The sequence below is a fragment of the Ceratosolen solmsi genome, unplaced genomic scaffold (assembly GCF_000503995.2).
Source record: "Ceratosolen solmsi marchali unplaced genomic scaffold, CerSol_1.0 scaffold28, whole genome shotgun sequence".
In the NCBI taxonomy this organism is placed as follows: domain Eukaryota; kingdom Metazoa; phylum Arthropoda; class Insecta; order Hymenoptera; family Agaonidae; genus Ceratosolen; species Ceratosolen solmsi.
The window spans coordinates 3,337,519-3,355,050 of record NW_011948429.1 but is presented as its reverse complement, the minus strand read 5'-3'; the positions used below and the strand labels follow the sequence as shown (position 1 = coordinate 3,355,050).

General features: G+C 33.9%; 1 protein-coding gene across 1 annotated transcript in view; it reads right to left on the bottom strand.

Annotated features, from left to right (window-relative positions):
* The window catches only part of LOC105363871 (uncharacterized), a 22,179-nt gene extending 8,397 nt beyond the window's left edge, over nt 1-13,782 (bottom strand). The window contains exon 1 of the mRNA XM_011501673.1: nt 13,693-13,782. Within this exon, the coding sequence (XP_011499975.1) occupies nt 13,693-13,782 (90 nt within the window). The remainder of the gene's footprint in view (nt 1-13,692) is intronic.
* Between the last annotated feature and the right edge of the window lie 3,750 nt (nt 13,783-17,532).

Here is a 17,532-nt window from a genome sequence, read left to right as displayed (position 1 = left end):
ATTTTTTTTTTTTTTTTTTTTTTTTTTTTTTTGTTAAATCGGAAATCCCATTACGATTATCATTGTTTATTATTAGTTAAAAAATAATTGTCGAATATGCGAGCGAATAATAGAAAATAATTAATAATAACATTTGAGATTTAATGAAAAAGAGGCAATAATCGATAGTACGGTATTTCATAAAGATTTATAAGATTTATAAGAAAATCGTTATGGATAACGTACGAGCTTACTCTCCTTTAATGCGCCCTAATCGTCGTCCTTGATGATTAATTAAACAATTTTGCAAGTCAAAACAAGTTTTTATAATAATGAAAATTTTTACTTTTTTTTTTTTCTTTCTTTTTTTTTTTTTTTGTTACGATATACGTGCGTGTGCGTGTGCGTGTGCGTGTGCGTGCATGTGCGTGTGCGTGTGCGTGCATGTGCGTGTGCGTGCATGTGCGTGTGTGCGTAGAGAGAGAGAGAGAGAGAGAGAGGGAGAAATTAATAATCTTGGTGGGATTGTTCGTTTGGTAAAAATAATGATATTTTTTAAGCTGTGTTATTTTTTATAACGTCAAGAGAAATTCAACACTCCGCATTTCACCTAAAGTTTTCTCCAAATCAACTTTTGTGCCTAATAGCAAGCAAATTAACAAGCGACTTCTCCGCTCCATTATCCCTTCCCACTCCCTCTCCCCCTATCCGACTCACCCACGCCATCTCGCTCATCCTCCCCGTCGTTTCGGCCTTTCCCTCCTCCTCCAACTCCAAGAGAATAAAATTCAATTCCACTCTCACTCTCCTCGCGGCCGATTCAACAACGAATGGCATTCTTCAACCGCGATCCCGAGGAAGCTCCGTGATTATTTCAAGCGCACTCGAAGACGAAAGCTAATCAAGCGCGAATACTATCCAGCTACGAGCTGCTCCTGAATACGGGAATACGAGTCGGTTGATCTCTCGGACGACGAAGCTCGTGTTTCGAGGCTCGCGGCCACGAGTCTTTCCTTTATCCTCGTCGTGCTTGTTACGCGTTACTCTCGAGACGCGACATTATGGGGCGGGGGGTTTGATTGCGCGCTTCTCCAACGGTCGCTAACGATCGCGCGTCCTTGCAAAAATGAAGAATCCTCGGATCGGAGAAACGGGGTCCGAGGCGACGAACGACGTTGACGCCGGCGGCCGCTTTGATTCGAACGACGAAAGTCGTAAGCGATTCTCTCTTTGCTTCTCTCTATGCTTCTCCTCTTCTCTTGATTCTCTCGCGCTGGACCGGTGCGACCCCTTCGTTTATCAAATTCGCCAACCTCGAGCGTCGCGATATTTGCGAAAGGCTCCTGTTTTGCTCAAGTGCAAGTCAAGTGTAAGATCGTGGACGGCCCTCGTTAAATATGACAGAAATTACCGACTCACTGTCGTGCCCCTCTACTACCACCATCCTTCACTCTCATTCGTCCCACTATCTTTCTTTCCCATAACTTTTCCCATAACGGCTCGAAAATGCCTTACGTTTATGGGCGATCGGCATCGTAGCAGCGGAGCGCGTGAACGGAGCATCGAACGCCCGATTAATCGTTGGCCCGGATTAATCGGGCGCTTACGTAAAGGCGCGAAAGAATGTCCAGTAGATTTTAAATTAGAATGTGAAAATCCATCGGCTTTAATCCTTGGTTCGATTAAAGGCCGTGGAAGAGTGAAAAGCCAAAGGAAAGCTCGGGCCCCTTTAAAAGTGCCCGATCGATAGAACGCGCTGGCGCGTGCTCGGCCTGGTCTTTGATGCAATCGTGTATACTGGGAGGGCGAATAGGCAGCTAGGATGGATGGATGGCGGTGGGTGGGGTGTGGGGAGGGGTTAGAGGGCGCGACGAGAGGAGAGAAACGAAGAGCGAAAACGAACCTCTCATTCATAGTTCAGCCGAATTCGTCACCGTAAACTTCCGCTTCCCTCTTTGCAGCAGCAGTTACACAGCCTCTCGGAATAGTGTGTGTGGGGGGTGGGTGGGTGGGGGGGGGGCGGGCAGAGAAAGAGGAGGAGACGCGCGTCCACCATCCAAGTAAGGCAAACAGCGTAAGGACGCGAGCACCCAATGTAAATACGCGACATAATTTCCGCGGTTGGCACGCAAATGGGGACGTAGGCGTAGGGACGGTGATATCAGGAGGCGCGATCGCATCGCCGCGACTGACTGACCCATCGTTCGTGAGTGCCGCCACGTTTACTTGGGGCCCGTCGCGAGGGTCGCGTAAGCGTCAAGGCCGTTGTTAGGGTAAGCCATGGGAGCTTTTGAATAAATCGATGGGGGTTTATCAAAACTAATCTTCGCCTCCTTCGATTCCCTTGTTCCCGAGCCTGTGCACAAGGAGGCAGTTTGCGCGGTTCGTTACGCGCTCTATGGTATTAACGCGTTACGACTTGTTGTTTCTTAACTTTCTTTCCTTTTTCCTTTTTTCTTTGTTTTTGTTTTTGTTTTTGTTTTTGTTTTGTTTTTTTGTTTTTTTTTTTTTTTTTGTTTGCTTTGTAACGAAACGATGCACGACTCGCTCAGCGAGCAAAAAATTGGGCTCCTTCGGCTTACGAGCGAGGCTCCGCTTTTCAATTCGGATCGAGAAAATTATGTCGAAGGTAGCTTTTTTGTGCATTATTACGAAAGTGGAATGATGCGATCGTGGCAATTTTTAATAATATTTTTATGAGATATTGCTTGCTCCCTTGTCGTCTGGTTATTCGAATAATGAACTTTGAAACATCGATACCTTTAGCGTAAGTGTTGTTTCTTCCTCTTCTTTTTCTTCTTCGTCTTCATCTTTACTTTTATATGCATTTAAGAACGAAAATATTGCACATCAAGGCGGTGGAAAGGTATATTTAATGGTTAGTAGGCATTCAAAAAACGAATACTGGCAAAAAATATTTCGCTTTCACTTGATAAAACATTGTTTCGATGCAGGACATGCGACTTATGATCAATGAAGTTAATAATTCTCGGTCTCGCTTAGAATTTCCACAATAATCATATTATTCTGATAAACGACGTTTTGCATTGATTCCTCGGATGCGGCCAACATAAACTGCATTATTTTCCTACATTTACATATATTGAAATATTTACTTAAATATTAATTTAAAGTAATTCATTGATTTTATGAGTACGTAGTAGGTCAGCTAGAAGGTAATAATATTTACGTTCTTATTTAAGACCGACGAATTTCACATGAGCATTACAGGCTTCTGGTGTGCATAACGCTAATAATGAGTGAGAGAGAGAGAGAGAGAGAGAGAGAGAGAGAGAGATAAAACAGAGACTCGAACGGCAGTGAGTGTAAAATTTAAAAGACTCGGGGCTGCCCTTTGCTGCCATTACAAGGCAATCAGCCATTAATCGGAATCGAGGCTTAAAACGTAGTTCGGCCGTGCGCTGTTGGCACGCGTGTATTATAAACAACCTGGGCGTATCCTAGACGCATGTTGTATCAATAACGCGTGACATCGGCCTAACTTTTACTTTTTTCGCATCGTGCATAATAAACGAGATGGCGTCCAGAGAGATAATGGTGGCTGGCATTTTTTTTTTTGTTTTTTTTGTTTTTTTTTTTTTTTTTTTTTTGAAGGTGTCCCTTTACGGAGCCACTGCAATTACCGGCCACGGAACTACGTCATTCCATATTCATGACTTTAGTTATGCGCGACTTGTTGTAGGGCGAGAGGATCGCTCGCCGCCCGGAACTATATTACCGAACAATGCATCGCATCCATTTCTGCGATCATCCAGCGGCTTTGATTTTTTGCAATTGCAAATAACGCTGGGCTTCGCTCCACGATGCACAATGGAAAGCGCCTCCACGACTTTTTCATTTCGTCAAGTAAAATATTGAATTTGCAACTTTCTTGTGGGCGAACAGTAGTAGCAATATTCAACGCGGTTCGCCCGGTAATAATTTAATCTGCAAAGGTTATGGGTATTTATTTATTCATTACTTTCACAAAGCATTAAGCTACTATACTTAATATTATTTAAAACATACTTTAAAATGGCTGATCGGCCATAAATTATATTCGTCATATTATTGATAATTAGTGAAGTAATAAGATCTTCGATTGGAGTTATAAGTAGATGAACAATACACGTGTGCGCGAATTTTAAATTAAACAGCAGAGAATATTTTGTCATTGCTTTTGAACAGATTACATCTCAAAGTAATTCGAATAATCTTAATATCTTAATAAAAACATTGGGAGATAAGCAATAAAGAAAAGCCTTTTAAAATAGGACTGTTTCGTTGCACAGAAACTACTAAAGAGAAACCATAAAAGAATTTTAATTCGAGCTTCAACTCACACTTAAACAATCAATCTGTATAATATAATATTGAGAGTTCTTGCGTAATAAATACGAAAAAAGGAAGCACCAATAATTAAAGAAATCATAATGTAATTAATTATAGCTATCGATACTAATTTATATATATATATATATAAACTGTATATAATTATATAATTTTAATTTTTTTTAAGATCATTTTCGTATATTATTCATAAAATCATCTATTTAAAATATATTTACGCTGCAAATATTATCTTAAACATTTAAATCTTAAAACGAGGTATAAATTATATCAGTAACTCTTGCATTCTTAATAATTTTAAAATATAATTTTGTATTTGAAATTCAATAAGATTGAATATTTCATCATAAACATAATTCGAGGAGATATCACGCAATGCATGCCATACTTATTAGAAAAAAGATTAAGTAAAAATTTGATCACCTCGGAGGCGTCCATTTTAAATGGAACTTTGAACAGAAGCCGCGCAGAAATAGAAATTTCTTCCTTTTCCAGGTCTCATGAAAGTGCTCGAGAGGACCATTAAGTCACACAATGTCAAGATTTTCGTTCTACATCAACGCGCGAGGATGGCTCGATGACGAGATGTATCAAGCTCCTGCCCTCTTTCTCTTTTATCTGTTTCGCTTTCATTTCGAGCTTGGTTCTCTCTCTCTCTCTCTCTCTCTCTCTCTCTCACTCTCGCTCTATATATATATATGTGTGTGTGTGTGTGTGTGCGTGTGTGTGTGTGTCATTTACTCAGAGCACTTGGCAACTTCTTTCCACTTTTCTTGTTTAATTTTTTTTTTCAATTTTTTTCTTCCTTTTCAATGGTCAATGAGTCGTTTCGTATTGCTAAATTTATGTCTTTCCAGAGCTTGGGCAGATCCATTTCTTTTTTATATTAATTACGACAACTGACCCGAGCACACCATACCATGCAATTTCGATTTTTCGTATTCTCTACGCTACTCGAGTATATCACGATATCAAACAAAGATCCTATCCTACGTTTTATGATGAATACACATAATACACGTACATTCGCCGTTGCACACGTACATAACAATGAATACGTGTGGGCACGCAAACATAATGGCAATGTAATGCCTATGCACGCACATATGAATACATATGCATATTAATTAAAAATATTCAATCATATATACATGCGGTCACACGTTCACTCGGAACTACGTTAATACAAAAATTTATACACAGTGTACCAAATTTATTGCATTATATTTTAATTTGAAAATTTGTATTTATTGCTTATAGTAACGGGATAAGTTACAAAGTGAAATTTGTAAAAATATGTTTTATTTTTGCATGTTTATTCGAATTTAATAAATTCGTACACAGCATTCTGAAATTTATCAACTTTCGGACAAAATTTCCTCTTTTTCTATTCGCAAGTATTTTACAATTGAACATTTAACATAACAATAAATTCATAAAGCATGGCATATTAAAACGAAACCCTTCGTAAATTTAATCTTTTTAATACACATAATACAATATTACATTTATTGTAAACTTTCGATATATTTATTCAATAGTAATAAAGTTATAAATTTCTTAAATATTTGCTTCACTTTCAAGTTATAATTATTATTATAATTTAATTAATTTAGAAAGTAATGAATTACATAAGTTGCCTTATAAAAGAGAATTAATTGTTCTTTGAAATTATTTTATATGCATTAAACATTAAGAAATTCTGTATAATACAATAATAAAAAGTTACTTACTTATTAAAACTATTGGCCAACTTGCAGTGTATTTCATTACATTAAGGAAAATCAAAGGAATATTGAAAATCAATTAAAGAAAACATATCCGTACATTTATCAAATTAATGTATTAGGGAAAAGAAATAACCTAAATATTATCTATATTTAAAAGAATATATAATCAATATTTATCATTATTTAATTAATAAATGTGTCAATTAATAATAATTAACAATTGTTGACATTATGGATTTGAAATTTGAGAAAAAATTGATCGAAAAATAACGACGAAATTATAAATACAATACGTTTATTACAATAGGTAGTGTAGGAAAATAATGCGTACAACAAAATTTATCATGAGACAGCTTATTATAATTTATATATATATATATATATATATATATATATATATATATATATATATATATATATATATATATATATAAATAATAAATAAATAACATATCGTGAAAGAAAAATTGAATATTTTGTATTTCATTCGTGCGAGAATCTTGTTTTAGAAATACTTTAATATTTATTGCTAATAAAGAAATAAATAACTCGGTACTAAATTGTTTTCCCATACTGAAATTGATCTATATTCTATAATTATTATTATACAATTACATAAGAATTTGAAACAGTTTGATCAGATTTTGACAGTGTCGTATTGCCAAATTTTTCCTCTTGATTAATGTAAAGAATTGCATGTAAAAATTTCGCACGTGACAATTGCGTACTTAAGGAAAAAGCAAACATATATACTCTCAACGTGAAAAATAATTTAATTATCGCAAAATTTTTAAAAACAGATCTCCGTTGGATGTGTGTAACACATTTTTATATATCGGCACAGTCCTTTCTCTTTCCATTAACTCCTTATCATCAAACGATAAACAAAGCTGACACTCTAATAAAGATATTGTTTCCACTAATCGAGGATTTCAAGTTGGCCCCAACGATCATGAAATACGCGACAAAAATGACGTCGAATTCACTGGCGAATTGGCAAATGTAAAAAAAAATCGCCTAGAAGCGGAGAAGATAAATCGATAAAATTTTCGCCCAACTCTACTCGTGCATTCTAAACTGACGTAACGAAGATATTCAAATTTTTCCTTCACCTCAACATTAGTCCGAGCAATACCTGCAATGCCGATTAAGCGCTCGGCAGGATCTCGGGCTCGATTATAGTGAAGCGACAGCATCGGGAGGATATATATATATATATATATATATATATATATATATATCGCATGCGAATAATTACGCAATGACCTCGACCAAGTTAGCGATGATGCTTGTGGAGCGGCAACAGTTAGCGAACGCGCGTCCTCACAAAAAGAAGCCCCGTCCACTCGCGTCCTGGGAATAATTTGTATCCCTCGAGCGCCCCTCGCACTCCCCACCTCGCCGCCAAGGAGGCAAAAGAAACGGAAACTCCGTGCACGCGAACAGGTAGCGCGACTTATTTACTTCTCGTCCGAAGGCTCAGGCTTTTTCTGCCGACCGTATCGACGAGTTCATTTATGCCGAGCTCGCGAGCTCACCTTGTCAGTCGTGATTGTCATTGATGCTTGTTAGTGCACTTAGCGCTCCGTTCGGGTAATTCTAGTACTTTTATCACTGGGATCGTTGTATTTAGTTAAGGTTCGTGGCGACTGCAAATTCGCTCCTTTTCTCCCGGGGCCGTTCTTGAGATTTTCATCTCCGTGAGAATGATGATTTCGACGCTGCGATCGAAAGCCGTTGATAATTAATTTTTATTTTGACGATTTAAGAGCCTCGACACATTTCGCTTACTCACGCACGCACACTCATATGTATATATATATATATATATATATATATATATCTATAAAAAAAAAATTATTTTTTTTTTCTTTTTTTTTTTTTCATTTATAAAGTATTTGATTTGTGTCGAGAAGCCGACGGAAATCTTAATTGCTCTTACGAATAAAATGCATTGTTGGGAAAACTTGCTTTCCTAACGGAGGCATACTTTGGCAGAATCTAAATGTAATTAATCTCCACTCGCCTACGAAGCCTAAAACTTACCTATCGTCAGAGCGTCACGAGGACAAAATGAGTACTCGAGACCTAATCTCTTGCCACAAACTTCGCGTGTCACCCAGTAACATCTTTCGCCGTGGAGATAAAAAAACTCATTGTAAAATATGTATGAAAGTAGGGAGAAAATTGGCTTAAGATATCTCTTCGGCACTCTTTTGGATGGATTATTTACAAAGTACGTAAATTATATTAAATGCACAATCGCAAAGTTTTATCGTAAATGGCTGTAATTATTTTTCTGTAATTTTAATTTTTTTTTTTTTTTTTTTTTTTCCCCATTGTTAATACAATATTTTATTATTTTTACTTTTTATCAATCGCTTGTACGAAAATAATTATAATATTTCAACATTTCAATGTTTTTCAATAATATAGTATTCGTATTTATTCTTACTCTTTAGCCGGTGAAATCCAGCTTACGGAAAATATCATCAAACAACATTGAAAATTGTAAATTATCCTAACTAGCTCCTTGACATCGAAAACGTAATCGTCCAATATGTTCCCGACGATATTCCAGACGACGTTTCACGAGCTGAACTTTCGACATGGCAACCAAACACCTGCAGTGGCTGGACTACCTAACCTACAAGTACCGGCACCATATGCCTTATTTTGTAGGTCGCCTCGTTACCTCTTCTCGCTCTCTCTCACTCTCTCTCTCTCTCTCTCTAATTCTCTCTCTCTCCCTGCACTCTTTCTCTCTTTCTTTCTTTTACACGAGCCTACGTGGCTCATGTTCTCAAGCTACTGCAGTTGTCACATTAGTATGCCGCTCTGGCTCTTCCCTCTCTCACTCACTCACTCTCTTTCGCCCCCACCCACCCCGGCCCCTCCCGCTCTCTCTCTCTCTCTCTCTCTCTCTCTCTCTCTCCCTTTTCTTTCCCTTTTTGTTTGTCGAGATGGCAGAGCGTCCGGCTTTGCGAGCATCGAACTACATCGTACCGTATATATAATACGAGATATCTCGTCTCGAGGTAAGCACGGAGATGTAGAGAAAAAAACAAAACGACAAAGGTAAGAATAGAACGAAGAAGAGAGATATTTAGAAAATTAAGATAACGGAAGTGTTAATGAAATGACTGTGACGGATGAATCTGGGCTTGTTTTCTAAATCGCTCAGAGTGGAATTTCATTCCCGATCAACTGGAAATTTCACTCTTTCTATTGGTCCCTTCTTCCATTGCTATTGCAATAAGTCGTTGCTCATTACAATTGTCACGTGAAAATTCGTTATTACCAAACGTAAAAAGTACTGATTTAAATAGAAAAAAAAAATTAGAATATTATTTGTCGAATTAGTCGGGGAAATCATTTATTAAAAATAATTTTATCATATTATTTCAGATTACGTAAGAGCTAAGAGGTAAATCAATATGAAGTTGAAATTTTTATTTAATTTTAAATTTAATAAATATTTATTTTACATTATTTATTATTTACTAAAAAGGGGCGTCTCTACAATTCTGTTAACACTGATAAAATAACAATATTTGTTAAATGGAAGAATGAATCGATCGATAAAAGATTGAAAGTTTGTACATTTTACATCATCAAAACTTGTATTCGTCGTAATATTACGTAGAAGTCTCATGAATAATTTAGCTAAAACACATGAAACGTGATAAGTTTAACTTTAAGCTAATCTTTTATACTAATAATGGCTGCATTTGTAGTAAAAATTCTAACTTCTTTTACATAACTCACTCCGATACAGTCGAATTTTTAGTTTTCATTTATACTCTCTTTATTATACAAATTATATCTTTTACATAACTCACTCCGATACAGTCGAATTTTTAGTTTTCATTTATACTCTCTTTATTATACAAATTTTATTAATTATTATTAATTATTATTAATTATTATTAATTATTAATAATTATTAATTATTAATTATTATTGTCATTATTATTATTATTATTATTTACAAATATTTGCCAATGTTAATTTTGCTGTGCAAACTATTTAAAAAATAAAAATTGGGGAATATTAGAAGAGAATTTCAATTGTGATTAAAAGTGCTTATAATTTGTATTTGCATAACAAATGGTGGATAAATGATTTGCTTCGATTCATTAATTTATTCAAAAACTTATGTACCTTAGTGTTTAGAATTGCCAAATTTATGTTTAAAATTAAAATATAATATTATTTAACGGTGATAAAAAAAAATGTATTAGAAATTTATTATGAACGTAAAAATGTAAAAATGCTGAGAAGAACTAAGAAAACTGAATTGTTAAGAAAAATGTTCACAATTATGGAATGGAAGCAGAGCTTCTGGGAAATAAATTTACTGCGGTAATGAACAGGAAGAGGGAAAAATAAGAAGAGTTGGGAAGTTTTTTTGTAATTATACAAATCACTATTACCTTAAATAAGTCGATTATCTGATGTTATAAGTCAATAACTTAGTTTTTTTGCATGAGAAAAACAAGAATTTATAAAAGACATATACACGGTCATAATTATTACGATGATATACAAATAATAATTTATGTGTTTTCATATATTCGTAATTCCTATACACTTATTGTTCATTAATTTATACATACGTGCATCCCATATTATAATTAACCGTATATCTAACCTAATTCAATTCTAAATTTAAATTTATTTTTAAAGCATATATATATAAATAAATTTAGCTATGCAATTTACAAATATTACACGGACATTTATTAGCGAAAATAAAATTATCCAGCCTCGATAGACAAAATGATAAAACTAGAAATATATATATTTTTTAATATGTATTTACTGCAGGAAAAATTCAAACTTTCAAATTAATTTGAAATAAATTTTAGTACTGTTTAATTGTATTTCTTAAAGTTCTATGTAAAAAAGAAATTTGCATCCTCGGTTGAAAAATCTTAAATAATCCAAGTATAAAATGTATTTTATGACTACAACTTAAGAAAATTAATACTCGTTTTACATTTAAGAAAAATTGTGAATATTTATTTTCACTTATAATGAATAATCTGATAAATGAAGCTGTCATAGTAATGAAAGTATTTTATATTTTAAAATAGTATAGGGAATTATTAATATAAGAATTTAATGTAATCATAATGTCAATTACTAAGCTTAAATGACGTTTTTAGCTACATGGCCATCCTTTTCCTATTACCAACACTTTTTAATTATTTGTGTACATGTATGCATACTTATTTACAATATACAATTGTCTATTATAATATTAAGAATACAACATAGAAATATAAAAGATACGATAACACATATCAGATATTAATATTCAATACTTAAAGGAGAGTTTTAGTTATTTCGGAATATTTTATTTAAGAATATTTTCATTATTGCAAACCAAACATTTCAAATTGTTATTATTGAAACGTACGAAATGAAAATAATCAATAGTATGGATAAAAAAAAAAAATACTTTTCATCCCATGATAAATCCTTGGATTTAAAGATTGACATTTTACGAGGCTGTATTTATCATCGCATTAATAATTAATTTATACAATGCGCAATAGGTAATTTATTTTATATAAGCATACTAAAATTTTATAATTTATATAATTAATATTTATATACTCGTATTTAATCAATATATTCTTCAAAGACAAAAGAAACAAACATTATTGTTGAAAAGCACAGATATTCTTTACAATTAAAACGTATCCAATGGCAAATATATATATATATATATATATATGTTATAATAATCATCCGTCGGCCTTAAATGACAAATTTTTAATGAATAATAATGAAATGGTATACAATGAAATAAGATGTTGTTAGAACTAATGTTGTCATCTACTTACGGGTCAGACAAAATTCAATACTCCAGTATCCATCGTCGAAATGAATTATTTTATGAAAAAAAAAAAAGAAAAAAAAAGTGTCCATAAATGACTACAGTGTCCATTGTAAGTATTTGAAATAATAATTTAATAATATAAAAAACATAATACTCGGCGATACTCGAGAAGAATTGCAATTCAATATAAAACGAGTCATTTGATTATTAAAGTATCATTTATCTTTTATCTCATTTCTCATAGATTTTTTATACGCCATAATTCATTTCCAACCATATGCCCATAAAGTATCGATAAGTATTGTTAAATTTGTTGTTCTCGCAAAGTATTTCATGTATGTAATTCTCAACTAGAAATACATGACAAAAAAAATCTGCCGCATTAGCAACGCGGAGTGAAAGTGATGCTCGTTTGCACTGTCATTAATGCAAATTGAATTTTAAATTACAAATGCTACAATAGACGAAAAATTTAAACGAATTAATCGCTTAGTCATTGAATCGGTTATACGAGGTGCTAGTGAATGTACGTATTACATTTTTAACTTACATTTTTATCCCTTTGAATGTCTCCGTTCAAGTAATGCAGTTTGCGGTTACACGTTTTAACAGTTTATAATGTACTTCTGCAATGCCTGTTTATGTTTTTGTTTTTGTCTTTTTTTTTTTCTTTTTTTTTTTGTTTTTTTGTTGTTGTTGTTGTTTTCTTTCGTTCATTCAAGGATCAATAAAATTTATGCCACACTTCTTGCATTCAATTGAAGCCATAATACTCTTAACAATGTATTGTTTATACAATTGCATAAAAGTCAAATGTACAAATAATTTTAAAAGAAACATGTACTTTACGTGAATTGTAAAACTATAAATTATTACGACGTCTTTCTATTACGTATGGACTTTATAATTTTTTTATTTTTTTTTTTTTGTTTTTTTTTGTTTTTGTTTTTTGTTTTTTGTCTTTGTTTTTGTTTTTTGTTTTCACTAATACTGAATATCAACGATATTCAAATCCAATATCGAGATTACCAAGTTCTTAATAATTCCACAATAAATAAAAAAAAATAATAAAAAAAAAAAAAATGTCATATAACAATGCCGAAATAACTATTCCAATAAAATCTCATTACTATTATGATTATTATATAAATGGTTTTAGGTACATGAAAGTTTATCACCCTATCAACGCAAGAATGCCTCCTACATTTCCTATTCAGCTTGAAATACGAGCGAAATACTTCGTCATACCCTACTTCTTTTAAGTCAAATTTAATATTATCCTTATAAATAAAAATCTATATAGATTTATTAAGCCGTTTTTCTTTTACAATATAAATAACAAAGTATAGGGCATTTAATCAATTTTTATTCACAATCTAAAGGAGGCACTATAAATGCCGTTTTCTGTGTAATTTAAAAAAAAAAAAAATCTTGTTCTATATTTTATTATTAAAATATTCCCGCCTAATCAACGTTTATTTTAAAATTGAATAGATATTAGGAGCAACCCAGATTTTCAAATAATTACTAGTCCGATAATTGCAATTAATTATATTCCGTTCATCATAACAATGACCAATCGGCCGCGCATTAATCAATATGCTAAAACACTAATATCGAGCTACAGTCCCTTTCAAGTTCAATGAACAAAGTTTCCAAAAGCTCAAAAATCCCCCCGCTCCGCCCTCCCGATACATAGCTGTCAATTCATTTTGACGCATTGACGGATCAACTTAATATGCATTAATATCGTTTATCCCTCTTCAACTATGTCCTACTCACCTCGAGCTGAACGCCAAAGAGATCCCGCGACTTTCCGGACCTCGGCGCATCCAAATTTTGCATTTCTTTTCCTCGCTCCACGAGACCCATTTCCAAAAGTCCAAGTGCTGAAACTGAAAAGGACACAGTGTACATAAGAAATGCTGGGTGGTCTGGCACTGACTTAGCACTGCCAAAATAAGGATGATGTAGGAAGGAACATTCGTTGGCAGAATTACAATAATTTAATCGATACGTGGATGATTAATAATATTCTCCAATGTTTTTGGATTCGGATACTCGCGATACCGCGAGCCGCCTGCTTGCGCAATTAGGCAAATTAAAGGAAAGCGGTGCGCCGCAATTCGTATTCATAATCAGTTGGCTGGTTAGAAAATATTTTAGTAATCCCATGAGACATTGGAATTTTATAAGGCAAAATTCCATAGGGATTATTATAGGCGATTGCCGCTTGAATAATAATAATACAACACATTTGTTTATCGCTTTTTTTGTTCACTCAATTAACTACCAATTCGCGTTAACAACTCGAGTCTTATATCGATGCACGTAAGTGCGCGCGTGCCCGTACGTGAGTGTATATGTGCGCCGTATGAGGTGTGTAAGAGCCGGGGCGACGGACGTGTATGTGAATTAATAAGATCCTGTGCACGCCATAAAATTAAATCGTAAACAATGACGGATGATCGAGAAACGATAGAACAAGAAAATTCATCAATCAACGTCGGTTATACAAATTAATTTATTCCAAGATTCAACAATTTACAATTATAGTCACTCGATTTTACGAAATATCCAGATAAAAAAGCGACTTCGCGATAGTGTTTCCTGCCTATTAATTCTATCGGTTTTGCAATAAGGAATAAGTAAATAAAATGCACAGAATATTGGATAAGACTGAGTAGTTTATTGGCTAGAGATTTAGAAAATTTATACGCGATAATGGAAATGGTTATTATTTCTCTTTACTGTTCCTTACTATTCACCTACCCATGCATAAAGTTTATTACGAGTTACTTTAACTATGACTTGTGTCGTCGCAAATGACGTTTTCTTAAATGCAATTCGAAGATAAAAAAAAAATCTTCTCTTGGATTACATAAGTGTTTGGAGGCTATTTAAAGCTGCTAAAAGTTGAGCCAATCTAAACACGAAGCACAAAGATGTCGATAATATTTGATTAGATTAGAAGAAATGTGCATATCATTATTATATATATCAAAAGTACAAGAAAATCATATTCACACGGAAATCCAAAGTAAAATTATAATGTTTATTTATTCATTAATGCCTATCGTTCGATGTTGTATGCCACACTGCCTTACACTATTCATGCATCTATTGTAACTTACGAGCGGAAAAATTCCTTTAATTTTTATTTTCTCACTCTCTTTTTTTGTTCATCCAGCATGATCGACCATGTAATAAATACTCGAACGAAGCACGATAAACAGAATTTCTTCCATCAAATGTGTACAGTTTTGCGACACAAATACATGCATAAGTAATTGGGAATGCGTTTTGGAAGCGTAGCAGCGTTTGCCTTATATTTCACTAGCCGTGCCTTATAATCAAATACGTGATTGCATTGTTTTTTTTTGTTTTTTGTTTTTTACTGTTAACTGAAAATTGGTGATGCACGAGTGCATCATTTAATGTTTGCGTCGAATCGCCGATCGATCGACAGTTTCAACGCGACACACCAACAATCGATATCTGTTATGGGCCATAAAGTGGAGAACGAAATCGAAAACGAAAAGCTCGATAAGTAATTTGTTTAAACAAAAAAAAATAATAATAAATAAATAAATAATAGAAAAGACAAGAAAAGAAAAGAAAACGAATGAAAAACCATCAAGATGAATGAAACGTGTGGGAAGTGCGGAGATCCTTAAAAACACAAAAAAATTGAAGCGAAGAGGCGCCGTCGGAGAATCTAGCGGCTCCTCTAGACTAACTAGGATCGTTGGCTCATTAGCGCGACCATGGCTGCCGAGTGTCACCTTTAGTCATGATCAAAACTCTTGTTCGCGATGTCGCGACTGCACGCCACACCCCACCCCCCACCCCCATTGGCACAGTCAACGAGTTCTGACGACGATCAGTGGTAGCCGAAGGTGCCGAAAATGACCGAGTATCGGGCGAGTTTTACACGACTCTGTACCTGGGGATTAATCGATCGGATACGCTCGGGAGATTTACTCGAATTTGAATTGGAAGAGGTAAGGAGGGGGATGATGGAGGTAATATATTTATTTTCTCTCTTGTTATCGTTATGTTCTTCGTCTTTCAAACGCAAGTAGGAGCGATTATCCTCAAAACGGACCACCGCTTTCGTATTCTACGCGTGCGTGCGTGCGAATATTTGCAAGTGCGAATGCCGAAACTAGATCGATGCCGATCGGAAATACAATGTCTTTTTGCACTTTCGTATCAGTCGTAGAAAGTACTTGAATTCATGACAGCGTAGGAGAAATTTGTCGTTTTTTTCTTCTTTTCGTTCCAATGCGAATGCAAATTCGTTCTCGCATCTAGAAATCTCGTGTTGCAGAGAGAGAGAGAGAGAGAGAGAGATAGAGGGAGAGAGTCCTTATTTTCTCGTTGCCGCAAGATTTCCTTGGCAATCTTTTTCAACCAATTGTTTCCGTCAATTTTATTTGTAAACATCAAAGTAATTTACGTATACGCATGGAAGTTCGAGGATTTGCCCAACTCGTCAAAAATTTAAGATTTTCCATCATAATCTAAGCACGATCGATCAAATAAAAACTGCTCCCTTAAATATTTTGCTTAAAGAAATTTAAGAACTTATCGTTACTGTCACTCTGAATATCACTGCTATCTAATCACGCAAACATTTTTATCTACAAATGTGATTAAGGAATGCGCGGATAAAGCATAATATGATAAAAATACAAATTAATTAAATCTTTAGAAATTCGAGCCAATATCGCGGAATTAATATTTAATAATTTCACCTTCCTACTTGCGCTCTACTAATAATATAAATTATTAGTAAGAATATGTCAATGATATTTTCTTTTAATATGTATTCTATTCCATAATTCCGTAATATAAAATAGTCTTAATCAATTCCATAACCATGACTATTGCGCATAAACTTTATTGATGTGGATTGCTATTAAAGCCTTAACTTATTCATGACTCTATAGTAGCTTTCCTTTATATTTCTGAATTTGATTGGGCTTTTTTTTTTTTTTGTTGATTTTGTAGGCCTCGGCTAGCCAAGTGGCTATTCAAAACGAAAATGTTCACCCTACATTTATCTCAATGCTTATTATTCCCATCTATTTATTGCTTTCTATAAAAAAAAAAAAAAAAAAAAAAAAAAAAAAAATAATCTAAAAATAAACATGAAAGCTATGATTAAAGCTTAATAAATATATGTAAAATAATATAATAAAATTACACATCATCGTTCGGTATCCTGTAATTTATCGTCTGATTTAACAAAGGTATTCATTCTTCCATCGCGTGTATCTAGCATCGCTTATAAAAATATCAAATACAACTAAACATCGTGTTTAATCATAAATCAAAATCATGAAGGAACGATCTTTAATTATTACACGGCATTAAGCTGCTTAATTCCTCAAACCATTTATGCTTAACCGTCTCCAACTTCACATGATTCTGCGCAAACAAGCCACGACTATATATTTAATCAGACGCATCAACATATTACTTCTAGAATACAACGAAGAAACAGTAGCAAGTATAAGTAGTGAAATGGAAAAAACAGCGTATAATCTCTCTCGCTCGCTCACTCTCTCGCTACTAATTCACTACTTTTTCCCTCCTTTTGCCGTATATCGCGTG